Below are 19,342 nucleotides of genomic sequence, written 5' to 3' on the forward strand. Positions count from 1 at the left end.
GGCAGCATACGGTGCTTCCGCAATACATGGGGCACCGGGCGTGTGCATTTCGCATCACGGATGGGGACCGATTCATTTGAATCGGTCCGCAAATCTGGAGATGCGGTGCGGAACGAAAGCACAGAATGGAAGCGCTACGGAGTGCTTTGGTGGGGTTCCGATCCGTGCTTCCGTTCCACAAAAAACAGAACTTGTTCATCTTTTTTGCGGAACGGACGGATCACGGACCCATTCAAGTTGTCTGGGTCCGATCCGGCCGGACGTTGTCCGTGCATTGGGGACCGCAAATTGCGGTCCCTAATGCACGGAACGGAACCACAACGGCCGCGTGCAAGAGGCCTAAGGCATCCTGCATAGTTGTCTGGCATGTGATGGATCCGTCTTCTGCTTTCATTAAGTTTTTCTGTTCCTATTACGCCGACGTGAACAAAACCTAAGCGATTAATCAGAATGGACCCTCATGGCGACCCCTGATTTCTCACTTGGTCTACATACTCACTGATAACCGATAATAACCAGTATTAATCAAAGCCCTATGTAAACAAGTTTACAAGCTCCACCCCTTAGTCGTGTTTAGAGAATGGCCAACCCCTCAGATTTGATCACAAATTGCAATTTCCAAAAAAATCACCTCCACAAGACACAACTGAAAATAACAATACTAATAAGTCCAAGCCACTTTTTTTCATTTTTTTTCTTCTTGAAGATGTTTTGCTAGTTACCCAGCTTTCTCATTGAGAATAACTTGTTCAAAGAATCTCCAGCATTAACCACTTCAGCTCCCCTAGCTTAAACACCCTTAATGACCAGACCACTTTTTACAATTTTGCACTACACTACTTTCACCGTTTATTGCTTGGTCATGCAGCTTACCACCCAAATGAATTTTACCTCCTTTTCTTCTCACTAATAGAGCTTTCGTTTGGTGGTATTTCATTGCTGCTGACATCTTTACTTTTTTTGTTATTAATCGAAATTTAATGAAATTTTTGCAAAAAAATTTCATTTTTCACTTTCAGTTGTAAATTATTTTTTTTTTAAACGACATCTATATGTAAATTTTTCTCTAAATTTATTATTCTACAAGTCTTTGATAAAAAAAAATGGTTTGGGTAAAAGTTATAGCGTTTACAAACTATGGTACAAAAATGTGAATTTCCGCTTTTTGAAGCAGCTCTGACTTTCTGGGCACCTGTCATGTTTCCTGAGGTTCTACAATGCCCAGACAGTAGAAAACCCCCACAAATGACCCCATTTCGGAAAGTTTTTTTTATTATTTTTTTTCCTTACAAAGTCTCATATTCCACTAACTTGTGACAAAAAATAAAAACTTCCATGAACTCACTATGCCCATCATGAAATACCTTGGGGTGTCTTCTTTCCAAAATGGGGTCACTTGTGGGGTAGTTATATTGCCCTGACTTTTTAGGGGCCCTAATGCGTGAGAAGTAGTTTGAAATTAAAATGTGTAAAAAATGGCCTGTGAAATCCTAAAGGTGCTCTTTGGAATGTGGGCCCCTTTACCCACCTAGGCTGCAAAAAAGTGTCACACATGTGGTATCGCCGTACTCGGGAGAAGTTGGGCAATGTGTTTTGGGGTGTCATTTTACATATACCCATGCTGGGTAAGATAAATATCTCGGTCAAATGCCAACTTTGTATAAAAAAATGGGAAAAGTTGTCTTTTGCCAAAATTTTTCTCTCACCCAAGGTATGCCGTGAGGGGCATGGCGAGCAGGGCCGGTGCTACCATAGAGGCAAGGGGGGAAATTGCCCCCAGGCCCCCGACTCCTTAGGGGCCCCAGCGCCGGCCCGGCTGCAACTACTACTATATCTATAATTCTATTGTGTGCCTGTGTGGCGCCGGGTGGCCTCGGCGGTCCTGTCTGGAGACGGCGCCGCGGTAATGTAATTAAAACTGGGCTGGAGTCTGGATTGGAGGGGCCCCCCGCCGGGCGCCGGTGGCTGCTGTGCCTGTGCTGCTTGTCTCTAAGAGATTTGAGACTGGAGCAGCGGCATGCAAGGTACAGGCAAGGCAGGCATGTCTAGCATCTGGCTGACATACGTTGCCACAGGCTCCGCCCCCCGCCCAGAGCAGAGAACTTGGATTGAAGGAGCAAGCAAAGCAAGTGCCATTGGCAGCCAGCCAGCCCCAGCCCAGTCTGACTCTGCAAGCAGCGCCAGGGAAGGCCTGCCGCCCACAGTCAGAAGGCAGCCAGCCCCCAGCCAAGTTCCAAACTTCCACTGAAGTTCCAATTTCTTCCTAGAATCCAAGTCCAGTCTACAGAAGTCAGTCATCACAGACCAGTTACAGTTACTGTCTGTCTGGTAGGTTCATCGGTTATATTGTTTTGTTGTTAAACTGGATCGGATCCATGATCCATCCATCCATTCCCAGTTTCCCACTCACTGACTTAGTCCCAGGCACCATCTCACCCGTCCGGGCCGTCCCAGTGTACTACTAGCCTGCCCTGCGGCCCTGGTTCTGTTTGTCTTTGGAGTCAGTTGGACTGGAGAAATGTGCAGGGGGGGGGGGGGGCGGCGGTTACTGGTACTACCAGTAACTGCCCCCCCCCCCCAATGCACATTTCTCCAGTCCAACTGTCCAAACAGAACCAGGGCGGGCTAGTATACTGGCACTGGGACAGGTGAGATGGTGCCTGGGATGGATCCGACCCAGTTTAATCAACCAACCTACCAATAACTGGCCCCCTCACACCCCCCAAATGCACCTTTCTCCAGTCCAACGGTCCAAACAGAACCAGGGCGGGCTAGTATACTGGCACTGGGATGGGTAAATGGTGCCTGGGATGGATTCGATCCAGTTTAATCAACCAACCTACCAGTAACTGGTTGGTTGATTAAACTGGATCGCGATCCATCCCAATCTGGTTCTGCTTGGACAGTTGAACTGGAAAAATGTGCATTTGGGGGTGGGCAGTTACTGTTAGGTTGGCTGATTAAACTAGATCGGATCCATCCCAGGCACCATCTCACCCGTGCCAGTGTACTAGCCCGCCCTGGTCAGCAAGTGTCATGTGGGGGGGCCCCTTATTGTTTTCCGCCCCAGGGCCCCATTTCACCTAGAACCGGCCCTGATGGCGAGTTCCTAGAATTTTTTATTTTTTGTCAAAATATGAGACTTTGTAAGAAAAAAAAAAAAAAATACATCATTTTCCGCTAACTTGTGACAAAAAATAAAAAATTCTAGCCCTGTGAAATCCTAAAGGTGCTCTTTGGAATGTGGGCCCCTTTGCCCACCTAGGCTGCAAAAAAGTGTCACGCATGTGACGAGTACGGCGATACCACATGTGACACTTTTTTGCAGCCTACATGCGCAAAGGTGCCTAAATTCTTTTTAGGAGGGCATTTTTAGACATTTGGATTCCAGACTTCTCACGCTTTAGGGCCCCTCTAAAATGCCAGGGCAGTATAAATACCCCACATGTGACCCCATTTTGGAAAGAAGACACCCCAAGGTATTCAATGAGGGGCATGGCGAGTTCATAGAAGATTTTTTTTTTTCCTCTCACGAAGTCTCCCTTTCAGCTAACTTGGGACAAAAAGTTAAATCTTTCATGGACTCAATATGCCCTTCAGCGAATACCTTGGGGTGTCTTCTTTCAGAAATGGGGTCACATGTGGGGTATTTATACTGCCCTGGCATTTTAGGGGCCCTAAAGCGTGAGAAGAAGTCTGGAATATAAATGTGTAAAAAAATTTACATTCATTTGGATTCCGTGAGGGGTATGGTGAGTTCATGTGAGGTTTTATTTTTTGACACAAGTTAGTGGAATATGAGACTTCGTAAGAAAAAACAAAAAAAAATCAATTTCCGCTAACTTGTGCCAAAAAATTTTCGAAATGGCGCCTGACAGGGGGGTGATCAATGACAGGGGGGTGATCAGGGAGTCTATATGGGGTGATCACCCCCCTGTAAGGCTCCATTCAGACGTCCGTATGTGTTTTGCGGATCCGATCCATGGATGCGTGGATCCGTAAAACACATACGGACGTCTGAATGGAGCCTGACAGGGGGGTGATCAGGGAGTGTATATGGGGTGATCAGGGTTAATAAGTGACAGGGGGGGGGGGGGGTGTAGTGTAGTGTGGTGCTTGGTGCTACTTTACAGAGCTACCTGTGTCCTCTGGTGGTCGATCCAAGCAAAAGGGACCACCAGAGGACCAGGTAGCAGGTATATTAGACACTGTTATCAAAACAGCGTCTAATATACCTGTTAGGGGTTAAAAAAATCGCATCTACTGCCTGCCAGCGAACGATCGCCGCTGGCAGGCTGTAGATCCGCTCGCTTACCTTCCGATCCTGTGAACGCGGGCGCCCGTGTGCGCGCGTTCACAGGAAGTCTCGCGAGATGACGCGTATATGCGCCACTGTGCCTGGGACAGCCGCCTCCGGACCGCGATCCTGCGTTAGGCGGTCCGGAGGCGGTTAAAGAGGACATTTCACCTCTCCTGACATCCCTGTTTTAATAGCTACATGTGTTCCCCATGTAATAACAATTCTGGAGCATCTATTCTTATGGCTCTATGTTTTGCCCTTCCTTTATAATTTATATTAGAAGTTATGAATGAATTACTAGCAGTCTGCAGTAAGGGTACGGAGGGGAGGTAACCAGTTGGGGGGGGGGGGGTACCTGCACAGACTGACTCTATCCAATCAGTGCTGCTATTTTCAGTCTGTGCAGGAACACACTCCCAACTTGTTACCTCCCCTCTGTACCCTTACTGCAGACTGCTAGTAATTCCTTCATAACTTCTAGTAGGATGGGACAACATACAGCCATAAGACTAGATGCTCCAGAATTGTTATTGCATGGGGAATGCATGAAGCTATTAAATCAGGCATGTCAGGAGAGGTGACAGGTCCTATTTAAATGCAGCTGAATCCCCCTGGAGATTCTTTGTACAAGTTATTCAAACTGAGAAAGCCAGTCGGATGACTAGCGAAACGTCTTCAAGAAAGAAATCCAGGTCCGATTGCTTTGACTTATTACTATTGATGTGCCATGATCCGAATAAATGAGAACCTTCAGTCATATTTGAAAATACACACATGTGATTAAAGGGGCACTCTGGGAGCAACAAGTTATTGCCCATCCACTGGATGAATGATGATGTTATATCTGCGGGGGTGCAACTGCTGGGAACCCCACCCAAAAACTGTCCTCGGCAGTCCAATAGGCTTTGAATGGAGGAGAGGTGGGCATGCTTGATCACTGCTGCCATCAAATGGGAGACATCCTTGTATAGGGGTTAATTGGTGGTTACAGGAATACTCCTTTAAATCCTGTTAGTAGAATAGAGTGACCGATGCCCTTTAGTTGCTCACGTTACACTGCAATTATAGCAATGTTGTGATTATAGGAACGATGCAGCTATAGTACCGCAATAAGGACCGGCTTTCAGTGTCTCCTAATCCGTATTGGAGTAGCTCAGGCAACCAGGGGGAGATCATATAAACCTTAGGTCTGAATTTAGGATCCCAGTGCTGCAAAACTGTGTTGTCGCCATAGTCCTGTATGGTGGGAGGAACCTATGATCCATCCATATGGGAGCGCAGTATAGCCGAATCTGACGTAAGAGCAAATCCTAGTCATACTGTAATTTGGTTGTTCAGCTCTATAGTATGCTGTACATGCGTATACTGTATATAGTGCCGTCATCCCTGTGGTTTGTTGTGTTTTTTCCTCTCTATTATTGCTCCTTATATATGACCTAGTTTTGCTTGTCTTATAAAGGAGGTGATGGTGCATTGTGCACGGCGCAGATGGTCCTAGTTTGCTGCTGGAGGAGTATGAAGGAAGTCTCCTTATTGTTGGGGTTGCTGTGTCAAAGTCTTCCACTGCAGACCGACTTGGACTCTGCTGAGGGTCTCATTACAGTGGCACAGGTAACAATGAAGAGTTGTTTTTTGTTAGTTTTTTTGTTTTTTTCATTCTTTGCACATGTATGGATCCAGTGTCTTGTAATATTTCCCCTCCTTAAAGGGGTTGTCTCATATTAGATGGTGGTGGTATATCACTGGCATGTGCCACCAATGTTAGATGTTTGCAGAACAGGAGCCCCGAAATGAGCGGAGAGTAGCCGTGCATGCGTGCATTAATTTCTATGGGAGTTCTCAAAATAGCCAGAATGTCCCTGAATGTGAAGGAGAGCGGACCGAGCTTGCTCAATGTGCTCTTCATTCATTTTTATGGGAGAAGTGGGCACACTCTGTTGTTTTCAGAAGCCCCATAGACATTGTAACAGATCTCCTGGCACCCTGACTGGGTACCTCCGTTGATTGATGCTCCTAGCACTTCCCGAGGACTCCAAGCACTCCGCTCTATACCAAAACCACCACAGGAACAAGGAACAGGAACAGCTCTTACAAGAGCTAGGCGTAATAGCCAGGGGAGTATAGCAAATCTTCAGCGTATAGCAATACCCAGTGTCGATCAGTTACCCAAACACCAGCCTCAACATGATGAAGGGTAAAACTGGAACACTTTATTGAACACACAAGCATTGACTTATATACACATTTTCCAACAAGGGTACCACCCCCAGTGGACCTGGTTGGGAACTGAGAACATAACATAGCAGCCAATCCTTTACAGTTTTACAGTTTAAACAAAAAAACTATACATTCAACAAACACAATGGCATTGCCTGTGATGCAATTAACAAATATAAAGAAATGGCAATTGCCTGTGATGCACTCAATAACAGAATAGGCATTGTCTTTGACGCAATCAACAAAATATAATTACCAAAACACAATGGGCTCTACCTGTGATACAATTACCAAACATAATGGGCTAACTTAATCACTCACAGGCAGAAAACACACATTTTTTCCCCCAGCAAACAGAAACCACCTCAAAACCCCACATATCCCCATAATTTATACATCCATGGATAGCTCTGATCTGGGTGAACAACATATCCAAAAATCGCCCAGATCCAAGCAGGGGTTCCCGAATTCCATTGTATTCACATTTGGCCGACCGCAAAACAGTTCCACAGATTTAGGCTGTGCGGCCGGTCTACCTTCTCCCTCAAACACGCCCCTCAAAAACCCAGTGGCGAGGTTATTTTCGCCACAGACATGAATGGAGAGCGCACTGCGCAAATGCGGCCTCTGCTCCATTCACTTCTATCTATGGGACTGCTGGAGATGGCCAATCCAGCGCTCTCTTTTCGACAGTCCCATGCAAAGGAACGGAGGGAGGCTGCCCTCTGCTTACTTCTGAGGTCCTGTTCTGGAGATAGGTGAGGGTCCCAGAGGTGGTAGAGGCGTTTGTCTGACATTGGTGGCCTATCCTAGCGATAGATGAGACCACCCCTTTAAGAAGTCTTTTGGACTTCTCCCGGTTCTAGTTAAGCTTTTCTCCATTCCGGCGCCAATGTTTTACTCAAACGGTCCCTCCGTGATTTACTCTCGTGATGCTTTTATGCCTCTGATCTCCTCCGTTTGTGTGCTTTGTTTTACACTTTGTGTTAGTAACTGTAACTGGTTTGACTGATGTTTTGTAAGAATTGTCACATTTTATTTTAATTTTTTTAATTAATGGTTGTATTCTATTATGTTATACTGTAGTTGGAAGTGATGCTGTGGATTCACTTTTTTAATGTTATTTTATCTTTTCATATTGTAACTGTGTAAGGCTACTGTCACACTAGCGTTTTTGCAGAATCCGGCAATAATACAACTGTCTGCATCCGTTATGAACGGGTCCGGTTGTATTATCTTCAAAAATCTACCCAAGACGGATCCGTCATGAACTCCATTGAAAGTCAATGAGGGACGGATCCGTTTTCTATTGTGTCAGAGAAAACAGATCCGTCCCCGTTGACTTGCATTGTGGGTCATGATGGATCCGTCTTGTGTCGCATCCCAGGACGGAAAACAAACCGTAGCAGGCTGCGGTTTGCTCTCCGGTATGAGAATGGAATGCATTTTGGTGCATTCCGTTCAGTTCAGTTATGTTTTGTCCCTATTGACAATGAATGGGGACAAAACGGAAGCATTTTTTCCAGTATTGAGACCCTATGCCGGATCTCAGTACCGGAAATATTAACGCTAGTGTGAAAGTAGCCTTATCCTAATTGGTAATTATTTTTGCAAATGTGCCATGAGGGGCCTGTACTCTCTTCTGTCTGTTTTAGTAAATAGTTGTTTTCCCTATAAAATAACGCTGCTAGAGTTCCGTCTTAGAACTGTGCCGTTTCTCTCTTATTCCTCCTGGAATTGTATGAATTGACAACTTGGGCGTGTCCTCACCTAGTCTGATGCTGTTAGACTCTATAACAACACAGCGTACTAAAGAGGTTTCAGGAGGAAACAGGACAACACAGGGCTTAAAGAATAGATGATTACTTACCTCACCTGATCCTGCACGCCCTGATCCTGTTTCTCCTTGCCACAGTGGTGACGTCTATTAATCACACGTGAACACTGCAGCCAATTAATGGCCTCAGCAATGCTCTTAAGTGGCCAGCGATAGGCTGCAGTGGTCACGTGTTATCGATGTGATGTCACCGCTGCAGGCGGGTAAGCAGAGCCCTTCTGGGAGAACCAGACATGCCATGGGATCTTTTAGGTAGGTAATCCTCTATACCATCTTAATTACATGTCTGTATCGCCTCCTTAGTGCTACCCAGACAATTTGACGTGTATTGTGTTTGCCCAGTGCCTGAGTGTATGACGTCTTCAGGGTTAAACTTCACCTTTTAAGAATGTTTTGTTTCAACTACAAAATTTGCTGCTAAAAACGTTGTCCCACAAAAAATATTCAAAATTTTTCAAACCAGTGGCTGGATCTGACCTCTTCTGTAATTGCATGTAATTAAAAATTTAGTATAGCCTCTGAGCTATTCAAAAAAATGTATCTGTATGGCGCCACCTGCAGTTTGTTCTTTTTCTTATTTTTTTTTGTCCTGCTCACTGGGATGGCCGCACATGCTCCGTTTCATACTTTATCTGCCTCCTGAGCTGTTATAGGGAGAGCATGGACACGCCCCTGAGCTGTGATAGGGCGAACATGGACACGCCTCCTGAGCTGCAGCAGAAAAGACACTCCCCTTGAGCTTTCAGCTTGATATAGACTAGCAGAGCAATGAATGGGGAGATCTCTGGATCCATGTGAGGTACAGGGCTGGTTCTAGCTTTGTTAGAAAGAGATTGTCATGTAGTATGTGATGTCTGATTTTCATTTTCTACGTTGGTCATGGGATAATCCCTTTAATATGTGCTATCTTTATAAGGATCAGGTCTGTTTTCCCTTCCCATGCTTCCTGTCACACTGCCAATTTGAGAATTTAGCAGTAGGTCGAACATGTCCTCTGCTGTTCCTTTATCTCTGTCTCTATATAGCTTGATATTTTGGCACAACCCCAGTTTTCTGCATGCAGATTTATTAAAGGTGTTGCCAGCTTTTGGGGTTTTTCTACCAAACCCCCTTCCTGGCTGAACCTGCAAAAGGGAAGCATACTTACCTGCACCCGGCGTTGGGTCCCAGCTCCTGGCTTCTTTGCTTCCTGTTTTCAGCTGCCTCACTCGGGTCCCCTGCTGTCAACATCCACCTTGACATCTCTGCAGCCAATCATTGGCCACAGCAGTGACCTGCCCCCTTTGCATCACATGAACAGTTGACCTGATGCAAAAGGGAGCAGGTCACCTCTGCGGCCAGTGATTGGCTGCAGTGGCATCATAGTTGATATGTTGACAGCAGGGGATCCAAGACAGGAAGAAGGAGCCGGGATCCATCTGTGGGGGGCAGTTAAATATCACCACTTTTGCAGGTCTTTTTTGCCAACCCCTTAAATGTGTTCAATGGAAACTGCTAATCCTCCTTAATTCATAACTCATTTAGTGCCTGTAGAAGAAAGTTTTTAATATACCTTACCTGTATCTTGAAGTTAGGTGGATCAGCCCCTCAGGAACCCGGTCATGTGTGACTCCCCTCTGATAATCCTGCATCCGCTGATGCCACGTCCTTCACCAGTTTTCCAGTGTGGTTATGGGCAGGACGTCACTTCACAGGCCTGGATGTGTAGGTATTGTGGACATGCAAGAACCACTAGTCTCCCTGGCGCATGCGGATTCAGGAGTTTGTGCATGCGCCAGGGAGACAAATAGTTCTGGCCCCATCCACATTACCTTCCTCGTCCTGGGCTACGGAAATGACGTTCTGTCCATAGCCCAGACCAGAACCTGGTAAAGGCGGTGATTTCGGTGGATGGACAGAGGAGGGGAGTTGCATGATCGGGTCCCTGAGTGGATGATCCACGCAACTTTGAGACTGTAACTACAGAATATTGGAATCTTTCTTTTATAAGTGAGGTATGAGTAATTAAAGGGGTTGTCTCACTTCAGAAAATAGCATTTATTATGTAGAGAAAGTTAATACAAGGCACTTACTAATGTAGTGCGATTGTCCATATTGCCTTCTTTGCTGGCTTGATTTAATTTTTCCATCACATTATATACTGCTCGTTTAATGGTTACGACCACCCTAGAATCCATCAGCTGTGGTCGTACTTGCACACTATAGAAAAAAGCACCAGCCTACGTGAGCCGCCACGGGCCTGGCCACCAGAAAGGCCAGCGCTTTTTCCTATAGTGTGCAAGCACGACCACCACCGATGGATTGCAGGGTGGTTGTAACCATGGAAACGAGCAGTGTATAATGTGATGGAAAAATGAATGAATCCAACAAAGGAAGCAATATGGACAGTCACAATACATTAGTAAGTGCCTTGCATTAACTTTCTCTACATAATAAATGCCACTTGCTAAAGTGAGACCACCCTTTAAGGTGGGTTTGTGGGGCCTGCTGAATCCCGGAAACAATTAGTGGTCAAATTTGGACATTGACCTTGATGCACCTATACAAAGTGCCTGTGTAACGTAACATTATTTTGTGCTAATATCTTGCTGCACAGCAGAAGAGCTTGGTGATATGTATTTGGTGATCCTTTTCATAGTTTTTATTGGACCGGTCCTCCTTAGGCTACTTTCACACTTGCGGCAGGACGGATCCGACGGGCTGTTCACCATGTCGGATCCGTCCTGCCGCTATTTCGCCATGCCGCCGGACTGCCACTCCGTCCCTATTGACTATAATGGGGACGGGGCGGAGCTTCGGCGCAGCACGGCTGTGCACGGCGAAAGCCGCTGGACTAAAAAGTCCTGCATGTCCGACTTTTTAGTCCGGCGGCTTTCACCGTACACCGCCGTGCTGCGCCGGAACTCCGCCCCCGTCCCCATTATAGTAAATGGGGACGGAGCGGCGCTCCGGCGGCACGGCGAAATAGCGGCAGGACGGATCCGACATGGTGAACAGCCCGTCGGATCCGTCCTGCTGCAAGTGTGAAAGTAGCCTTACAAGGACTGCAGTTCCAGAAATGTTGGGACTGCTGTAAAGTGAAGCCGCTCGCCTTGTGGAAACCTAATCCTCATGACAGGGGTGGAGGGTAAAAGAGTTAATAAGCCAATTTGCAATCACTGGAAAGCTGTAGGTTTTGTAACCAAACCCAGACTTTTCTTGATTTCTCCTTTTGAGGGATTTAATTTGAAGTCTTTTGCATAATTATTGGTGCTATTAACTTTCACGGACTACATTTTTTTCCGTCATTTCATTTACAGTACAAGGTAATTTTATGTATATACTTCGTATACATGTTTCTCCAATCTTCAAATTTTTATGTTTGGAATGTGGTATTTGAATTTAAGGAAGATAGCAGCTTAAACACAGGCTTGGATAAGTTTACAGAAATGTCTGGTGCCATGCCCAAAAGTTAGAAGATGGCAATTTTGTAAGTTAAAAAAAATGTTGGTGTGTACACGTCGGGAGCAATAAAATCTTAAGAACTCTGCAATACTGTCCCAACAAGTAATGATATGTAACTGGCTTCCTTAATAAATCAATCAATCGGATATGTCCTCCATCCCAGACAATAAATTACCTTAGCCGTTTTACCAAAGCCCCTCAATCACAACCAATAGATCACCAACCTTGGAGAAAGTTACCAGCCTACGCCCTTACCCCAGAAGCAAAAAATAAATGGCATAATAATTTCTACAAAAATATAAAAAAGCCAGCAAGTAACTTGATCCGGATCGTGTTCATGAATGCAGGAAGTCTTAGCTTCTGCACCAACATTAGTATTTGACCAGCCTTAGCTCTACAAACACTCGCATTAGAAGACCAGCCTGAGCTGTTCTACCAAAGGCAACACGATGGACTACCTTATACTTGGGACTTGCAAGACAATTTTTTTTTAAATGACGCGTGTGGTATTAAAGGGTCTCTACGAGATTTACATATTGATGAGGTATCCTTAGGATAGGTCATCAATATGAGGTTGGCAGTGGGTCCGACTCCCAGAACCCCTGTCGATCATTTGAACGAAGAGGCCGGGCGCTTCATGAGAACTTAGGCCTCTTACTAGGCCATGTGATGTCATGTTCATCGGTCACATGGCCTGAGCTACGTTACCAAGAATAGCCACTATACAATGTACGGCGGTTTGCTTGGTGAGCACACAGAAGGCCCTGACACTCATGGGAATGCTGCGGCCTCCTCAAACAGCTGGACCTGAGAAAAGGTCATCAATATATAAATCCCAGGGAGCTCCTTTAATTTTCTTTAAGTACACTGACATTTAACTAATCTTAAAAGGGTTTTACTGAGCTTATAAAAATTGCAGAAATTGTTCAAATTTGTCTGAATTCTTGCCTAATAACGCCACTATAGCTGAGAAGTATTTATTTATTGTACTCTTCATTATCTTGCCCAACTCCCTCAAAAAAATGTTGGTTTGTTAAAACCAGATGGAAGGGAAAGGTCAATTGAAAACAGAAAACTAATAAATTCTTGATATTTCCAAATGAGAGCACCTGCACCTTTGTTTTTATGCTGCTAGGGCTTGCTGTGTGTGTGTGATTTCTTACAGTAAGGCCTCTTGCACACGAACGTGTGTGCCCCGTGGCCGTGCTGTGTCCCGCAAATTGCGGGCCGCAATGCACGAACACCAACCGCGGGGCTGCCGCAGCGGATCGCGGACACATTCACTTTAATGGGTCCGTGATCTGCCCATTCCGCAAAAAGATATGACATGTTCTATCTTTTTGCGGAACGGAAGTACGCGACGAAACCCCACAGAAGCAGTCCGTAGTGCTCTGTAAGGTTCCATTCCGTGCTTCTGTTCCACATCTCCGGATTTGCGGACCCATTCAAGTGAATGGGTCTGCATCCGTGATGTGGAATGCCCACTGAACGGTGTCCGCAATACGTCCACGGAGCACACGCGTTCGTGTGAAAGAGGCCTAATACTAGATAACAGTACTGCCTTATTACTCTTGTCTTCACACACAACATAGATATGCTTTTGACACCCTGCTATGGCTCTCTAGACACCGAATTATCTGCAGCCCTGTATGTGAAACATGATCGCTCTTGAGATGGGGTGGCAGGGCTGAGAGCCAGGGAACAGTAGAGGTAAGAGTCATGTATTGTGTGATGTCTAACACTACAGAGAGTGGGATTCTCCTCATATAGTTTGACCTTATCAGCATTGGTATATACTGTATATCAGTGCTGATGAGGTCAAACTATGTAAGGAGAATCCCTGTTGACCAGGATAAAATTTAGTTTCACATACAGACCTTCAGGTTACTGGCTGTCGATTTAAAACATGAGGGCTAGGTCACCAGGGCAAGATTTCTTGCCTCCACTGCAGGGCTCCATTCACATGACAGTGAAAAAAACGCTGGTTAAAAAAGGATACACGGTCAGTTTTTCATGGCCATTTTGCATCAGTGTGTGCATCCATTTTCTGGCAATTTATCAGTTTTTAATGGTCCTTTTACATCAGTTTTTAATGCCTATTTTAAAAACAGATTAATTTCATATTTTTTTCATATATCCCAACCTTTGCAGTTCCCCCCAGTATTTATAATGCCCCTCCCATAGTGCCCCCATTATAGATAATGGCTTCCTTTATGCACCCCAGTTTATATTATGGGCCTTAATAGTGTCCCCCAGTATAAATAATCGCCCACATAATGTCCCCTAGTATAGATAAAGGCCCCCTTTTGGCCTTGTGAATAGCCTCAACTTCTTTAAGGCAGTGATGTCACTTTTCTTCCCCAATGTGTAGATAAAACATTTTTTTAACTCCTTAGTTTGGTACTTGAGGCTCGGTGATTTCTTTTTAGTAAATCTGTAAAGAATAATAAAGGCAACTGGACGTACTATAGATTTCTTGAAAACGTTTCACTCGTTCTTCCAACGAGCTTTCTCAATTCTGAGTGACTGTACAAGAATTCTCTGGGAATAAATATGTAACTGAACCCAAAAGACCCAACGCCTAAACACAAGATGGACAACATTGTGTACGCAGTCCAGTGCAATGAGGAATGCACAGAACTGTATATCGGCGAAACAAAACAACAACTACATCAGCGTATGGCTCAGCATAGAAGAGCCAAAACCTCTGGTCAAGATTCAGCCATGTACTTACATCTAAAAGAATCAGGTCACACCTTTGAAGACAGTCAAGTACGTGTTTTGGATAAGGAGGCCGATCGGTACAAACGAGGCCATCTATGTAAAAATTAAGAAGCCAAGCTTGAATATGGGGGGGGGGGGTCTGCCACATACAATGCTGTCTTGACAACTTTTTCTGGGAGGTCATTATCGCCTACTGACTCCAATTAGGATAATGGAATCAACACCTTTGACCCCATGCTGGGTATAATGACCTCTGACCCCATGCTGGGTATAATTACCAGATGTTGATTCAGTTACATATTTATTCCCAGAGAATTTTTGTACAGTCACTCAGAATTGAGAAAGCTCGTTGGAAGAACAAGTGAAATGTTTTCAAGAAATCTACAGTACGTCCAGTTGCCCTGATTTATTCTTTACAGATATACCATGACCTGGATAAATGAGAACTTTCACAGACCTTTCTTTTAGGGTCCATTCACACATCCGTGTGTGTTTTGCGAATCCGCGGATCCGCAAAACACGGACAGCGGCAATGTGCGTTCTGCATTTTGCGGACTGCACATTGCCGGCACGAAGAGAATATGCCTATTCTTGTCCGCTATTGCGGACAAGAATAGGACATGTTCTATTTTTTCCAGGATCGGAATTGTGGACCCGGAAGTGCAGGTCCGCAATTCCTGATCGGGGCCGCGCGTCGTGCGGCCTCATAGAAATGTATGGGTCCGCAGTTCCGTTCCGCAAAATGCGGAATGGAATTGCGAATGTGTGAATGGAGCCTTAGTGTTTTTTTTTTGTTTGTTTTTGTTTTTCTTTATCTCTGCGTTTCAAAAGCCATTATTATTTATTATTAAAGCGCCATTCATTCCATAGCGCTGTATAACTTTTTTTTATTTTTCTGGTGCCGTTTGAAGGCTTGTTTTATGTGGGGCAAGTTGTATCTTTAAGTGGCACTATTTTGGGGTGCTTCAGGTGAATTGTGATATTTTTGAGAAATGTTGGGGATCAACAGTGTGAAAAACAAGGCGCACCTGCCATTGGTTTTTAGGATTTAGATTTTTTTGGGGGGGATTTTTAAAAACTTATTTTAATTTTTATTTTGACAGGATGTAATATCGGCTGGGACTTGGCACCCAGCGATTCTGTTGGCGGGGTTGCCGATCGGGAGACACAGGATGCACCATCTGACAAACCCCTCAGATGCTGCAGTTATTTCCGATCCTGGCGTTGCTACAGCCAGCACCCGCAAGTGATGGCACGGACCCAGCTCCTGATGTACTAATATGGCACAGAGTGCGCCAGTGCTCTGTCATGTTACTATACGTCACAGAGCTTTACATCCATTGGACCTGCACCTATCTCCAGGATCTTGCTTTGTGAGATGGCCACCAGTCACTGCCCCCAGGAGGAGAATGAATGGAGAGGTGGCCTCTCAAGGCTCTCTCACTCTTCCTATTGCCTATGCAGCTCCAAAGTGGGGCCGCCTCATCAGGGGGGGGGACATAGGACCCCTGTTCTGGAGATGTGTATAGTCCACCTCTGGGGCCTACACTTAGCAGCCAATCAGTCACTTTTCATTCATTTTGCACTTTTTTATTTGTGCTATTACTATGCTTTTATGATCTCTTTTGTTTCCTACCCTCTTGCATTCTTTCTTGTATTTTTCTTGCAGCAGCGTTTGAGGCCATGAAAGCTAGGATGCCATCTGGGACTATTCAGCCGACATAAGCGCGCTGTTTACAAGAAATTAGCTTACCACAAGCATTTCATTTGGAAATATCAAGGATTTATTAGTTTTCTGTTTTCAATTGACCTTTCCCTTCCATCTGGTTTTAACAAACCAACATTTTTTTGAGGGAGGGGAAACTGGGGAATATTGGGGCAAAAAAAAAAAATTGGTTTCAACTTTCGTTGTGGCTGAAAATGAGAATTGCTCCATTCGAGGTGTTGTGATCCTGCTGATCTCTCGGTGCATTGGTGACTTTCGCATGATGCTCATGTGCTCGCCAGCTGTGTGCTCTGCACTGAGCTGCGTCTGCTCCATAGGGCTCAGGGCTGGATATGGCTTTGTTTATTGTTCATTAGTCTCGCTCACGCTGATTTATTGCATGATTCTGAAATCACACTGGCCATTGGAGGTTTGCGTCCAGCTCTGCTCTCACCAGTCTTATCAAGTTGCTGTAAACTTCTTAGTATGTGAAAAGACAAAAAAAAAAAAGAGCCACTTTTGTACTTAAAGTTTTTAAAAAATTCAACAAAAATTGGGCAAATTTCCATAAATTATAACTTGAATTTCCAATCATTGTAACATGAGTTGTTCTATTCACTACAGTAATTATTTGACGGAGCCTTAGTAATGTCTTGCTTTTTTGTGGTTTTTTTTTGTGGGGGGAATAGTTAGTGGACATCTAATATGGCTGCCATTACAGGTTGACCTCCTACGTTTTCCTGGATTTTGCAATTTCTAAACATACACAGTCGAGTCTCATTATTAGGAAGTCACGTGTGGTGAGCTGGCTTGGTGGGTATAAAAGGTGTGCGATAGGCTGTGTGCACACATACAGTGGGATGCGAAAGTTTGGGCAACCTTGTTAATCGTCATGATTTTCCTGTATAAATCATTGGTTGTTAAGATAAAAAATGTCAGTTAAATATATCATATAGGAGACACACACAGTGATATTTGAGAAGTGAAATGAAGTTTATTGGATTTACAGAAAGTGTGATATAATTGTTTAAACACAATTAGGCAGGTGCATACATTTGGGCACTGTTGTCATTTTATTGATTCCAAAACCTTTAGAACTAATTATTGGAACTCAAATTGGCTTGGTAAGCTCAGTGACCCCTGACCTACATACACAGGTGAATCCAATTATGAGAAAGAGTATTTAAGGGGGTCAATTGTAAGTTTCCCTCCTCGTTTAATTTTCTCTGAAGAGTAGCAACATGGGGGTCTCAAAACAACTCTCAAATGACCTGAAGACAAAGATTGTTCACCATCATGGTTTAGGGGAAGGATACAGAAAGCTGTCTCAGAGATTTCCGCTGTCTGTTTCCACAGTTAGGAACATATTAAGGAAATGGAAGACCACAGGCTCAGTTCAAGTTAAGGCTCGAAGTGGCAGACTAAGAAACATCTCGGATAGACAGAAGCGACGAATGGTGAGAACAGTCAGTCAACCCACAGACCAGCACCAAAGACCTACAACATCATCTTGCTGCAGATGGAGTCACTGTGCATCGTTCAACCATTCGGCACACTTTACACAAGGAGATGCTGTATGCGGGAGTGATGCAGAGGAAGCCTTTTCTCCACCCACAGCACATAAAGTGCCGCTTGAGGTGGGCTAAAGCACATTTGGACAAGCCAGCTTAATTTTGGAATAAAGTGCTGTGGACTGATGAAACTAAAATTGAGTTATTTGGCCATAACAAGGGGCGTTATGTATGGAGGAAAAAGAACGCAGCATTCCAAGAAAAACACCTGCTACCTACAGTAAAATATGGTGGTGGTTCCATCATGCTGTGGGGCTGTGTGGCCAGTGCAGGGACTGGGAATCTTGTCAAAGTTGCCATCTCAGTCCCCAGACCTGAATATAATAGAAAATCTGTGGTGTGACTTAAAGAGAGCTGTCCATGCTCGGAAGCCATCAAACCTGAATGAACTAAAGATGTTTTGTAAAGAGGAATTGTCCAAAATACCTTCAACCAGAATCCAGACTCTCATTGGAACCTACAGGAAGTGTTTAGAGGCTGTAATTTCTGCAAAAGGAGGATCTACTAAATATTGATTTCATTTCTTTTTTTGTGGTGCCCAAATGTATGCACCTGCCTAATTTTGTTTAAACAATTATAGCACACTTTCTGTAAATCCAATAAACTTCATTTCACTTCTCCTACTGTGTGTGTCTCCTATATATCTCCGATATATTTAACTGACATTTTTTATCGTAACAACCAACTGATTTATACAGGAAAATCATGACGATTAACAATGTTGCCCAAACTTTCGCATCCCACTGTATTCCTTGTTACTGTCATTGTCATGGCTAAAAGGGGTGATTTTTCAGAGTTGCAAAAAGAGACGATTATTGGCTTTCGGGCCAAGGGTGGCCGTATTTCTAAAACTTCACCGTGTGAACTGTTCTCATTCTTCTGTGGGGAAAGTATATTGTGAGTGGACAAATAGCACCATTGTGAAAAAGCGATGTGGAAACTACGGAGCGCCACGTGCCATTGATGTGAGAGGTGAACGTCGGCTACGAAGGTGCATGAGGGCGGACCGACATGCTACAGTGGAGGAGCTCACTGCCAAAATGAACCAGGAGCTATCAGGCGCGTGTCTGAAACAACAGTTCACAGAACCCTACTGCGTATGGGGCTCCGGAGCAGAACGATGGTCACTGCACCTTTGCCAACAAAGTTGCATTGGCAGAACAGGCTTTCATTTTTAGGCAGAATCAGAACCTCCGCTGATAGGATAAAGGGTTGTCTTCTCAGATGAGTCATGTTTTCTGCTTCATCTAACTCAGTGTTTCCCATCCAGTGTGCCTGGACAGCCTTTGGCTGTGCGGGCATGCTGGGAGTTGTAGTTTTGCAACAGCTGGAGGCACACTGGTTGGGAAACACGGATCTAACTGATGGACGTTGGCATGTCAGGTGAGAAACATCAGAGAACAAACACTTGCTGGAAGAACACAAGCTGGTGGCAGCAGCGATATGGTCTGAGTAATATTTTGGTGAATTTTTGGGGCCCACTCATCCATGTGGTCAGCATTGGAAATCTATGGGTAGATAGACTCCAAAACATACACCTAAAT

The 19,342-nt window shown here is 44.7% G+C and overlaps 1 protein-coding gene across 1 annotated transcript in view; it reads left to right on the top strand.

Annotated features, from left to right (window-relative positions):
* The window catches only part of THADA (THADA armadillo repeat containing), a 579,731-nt gene that overhangs the window by 85,698 nt on the left and 474,691 nt on the right, over positions 1–19,342 (top strand). The window contains exon 21 of the mRNA XM_044289288.1: positions 5,760–5,911. Within this exon, the coding sequence (XP_044145223.1) occupies positions 5,760–5,911 (152 nt within the window). The remainder of the gene's footprint in view (positions 1–5,759; positions 5,912–19,342) is intronic.

This window comes from Bufo gargarizans, chromosome 4 (genome assembly GCF_014858855.1).
Source record: "Bufo gargarizans isolate SCDJY-AF-19 chromosome 4, ASM1485885v1, whole genome shotgun sequence".
Classification (NCBI taxonomy): domain Eukaryota; kingdom Metazoa; phylum Chordata; class Amphibia; order Anura; family Bufonidae; genus Bufo; species Bufo gargarizans.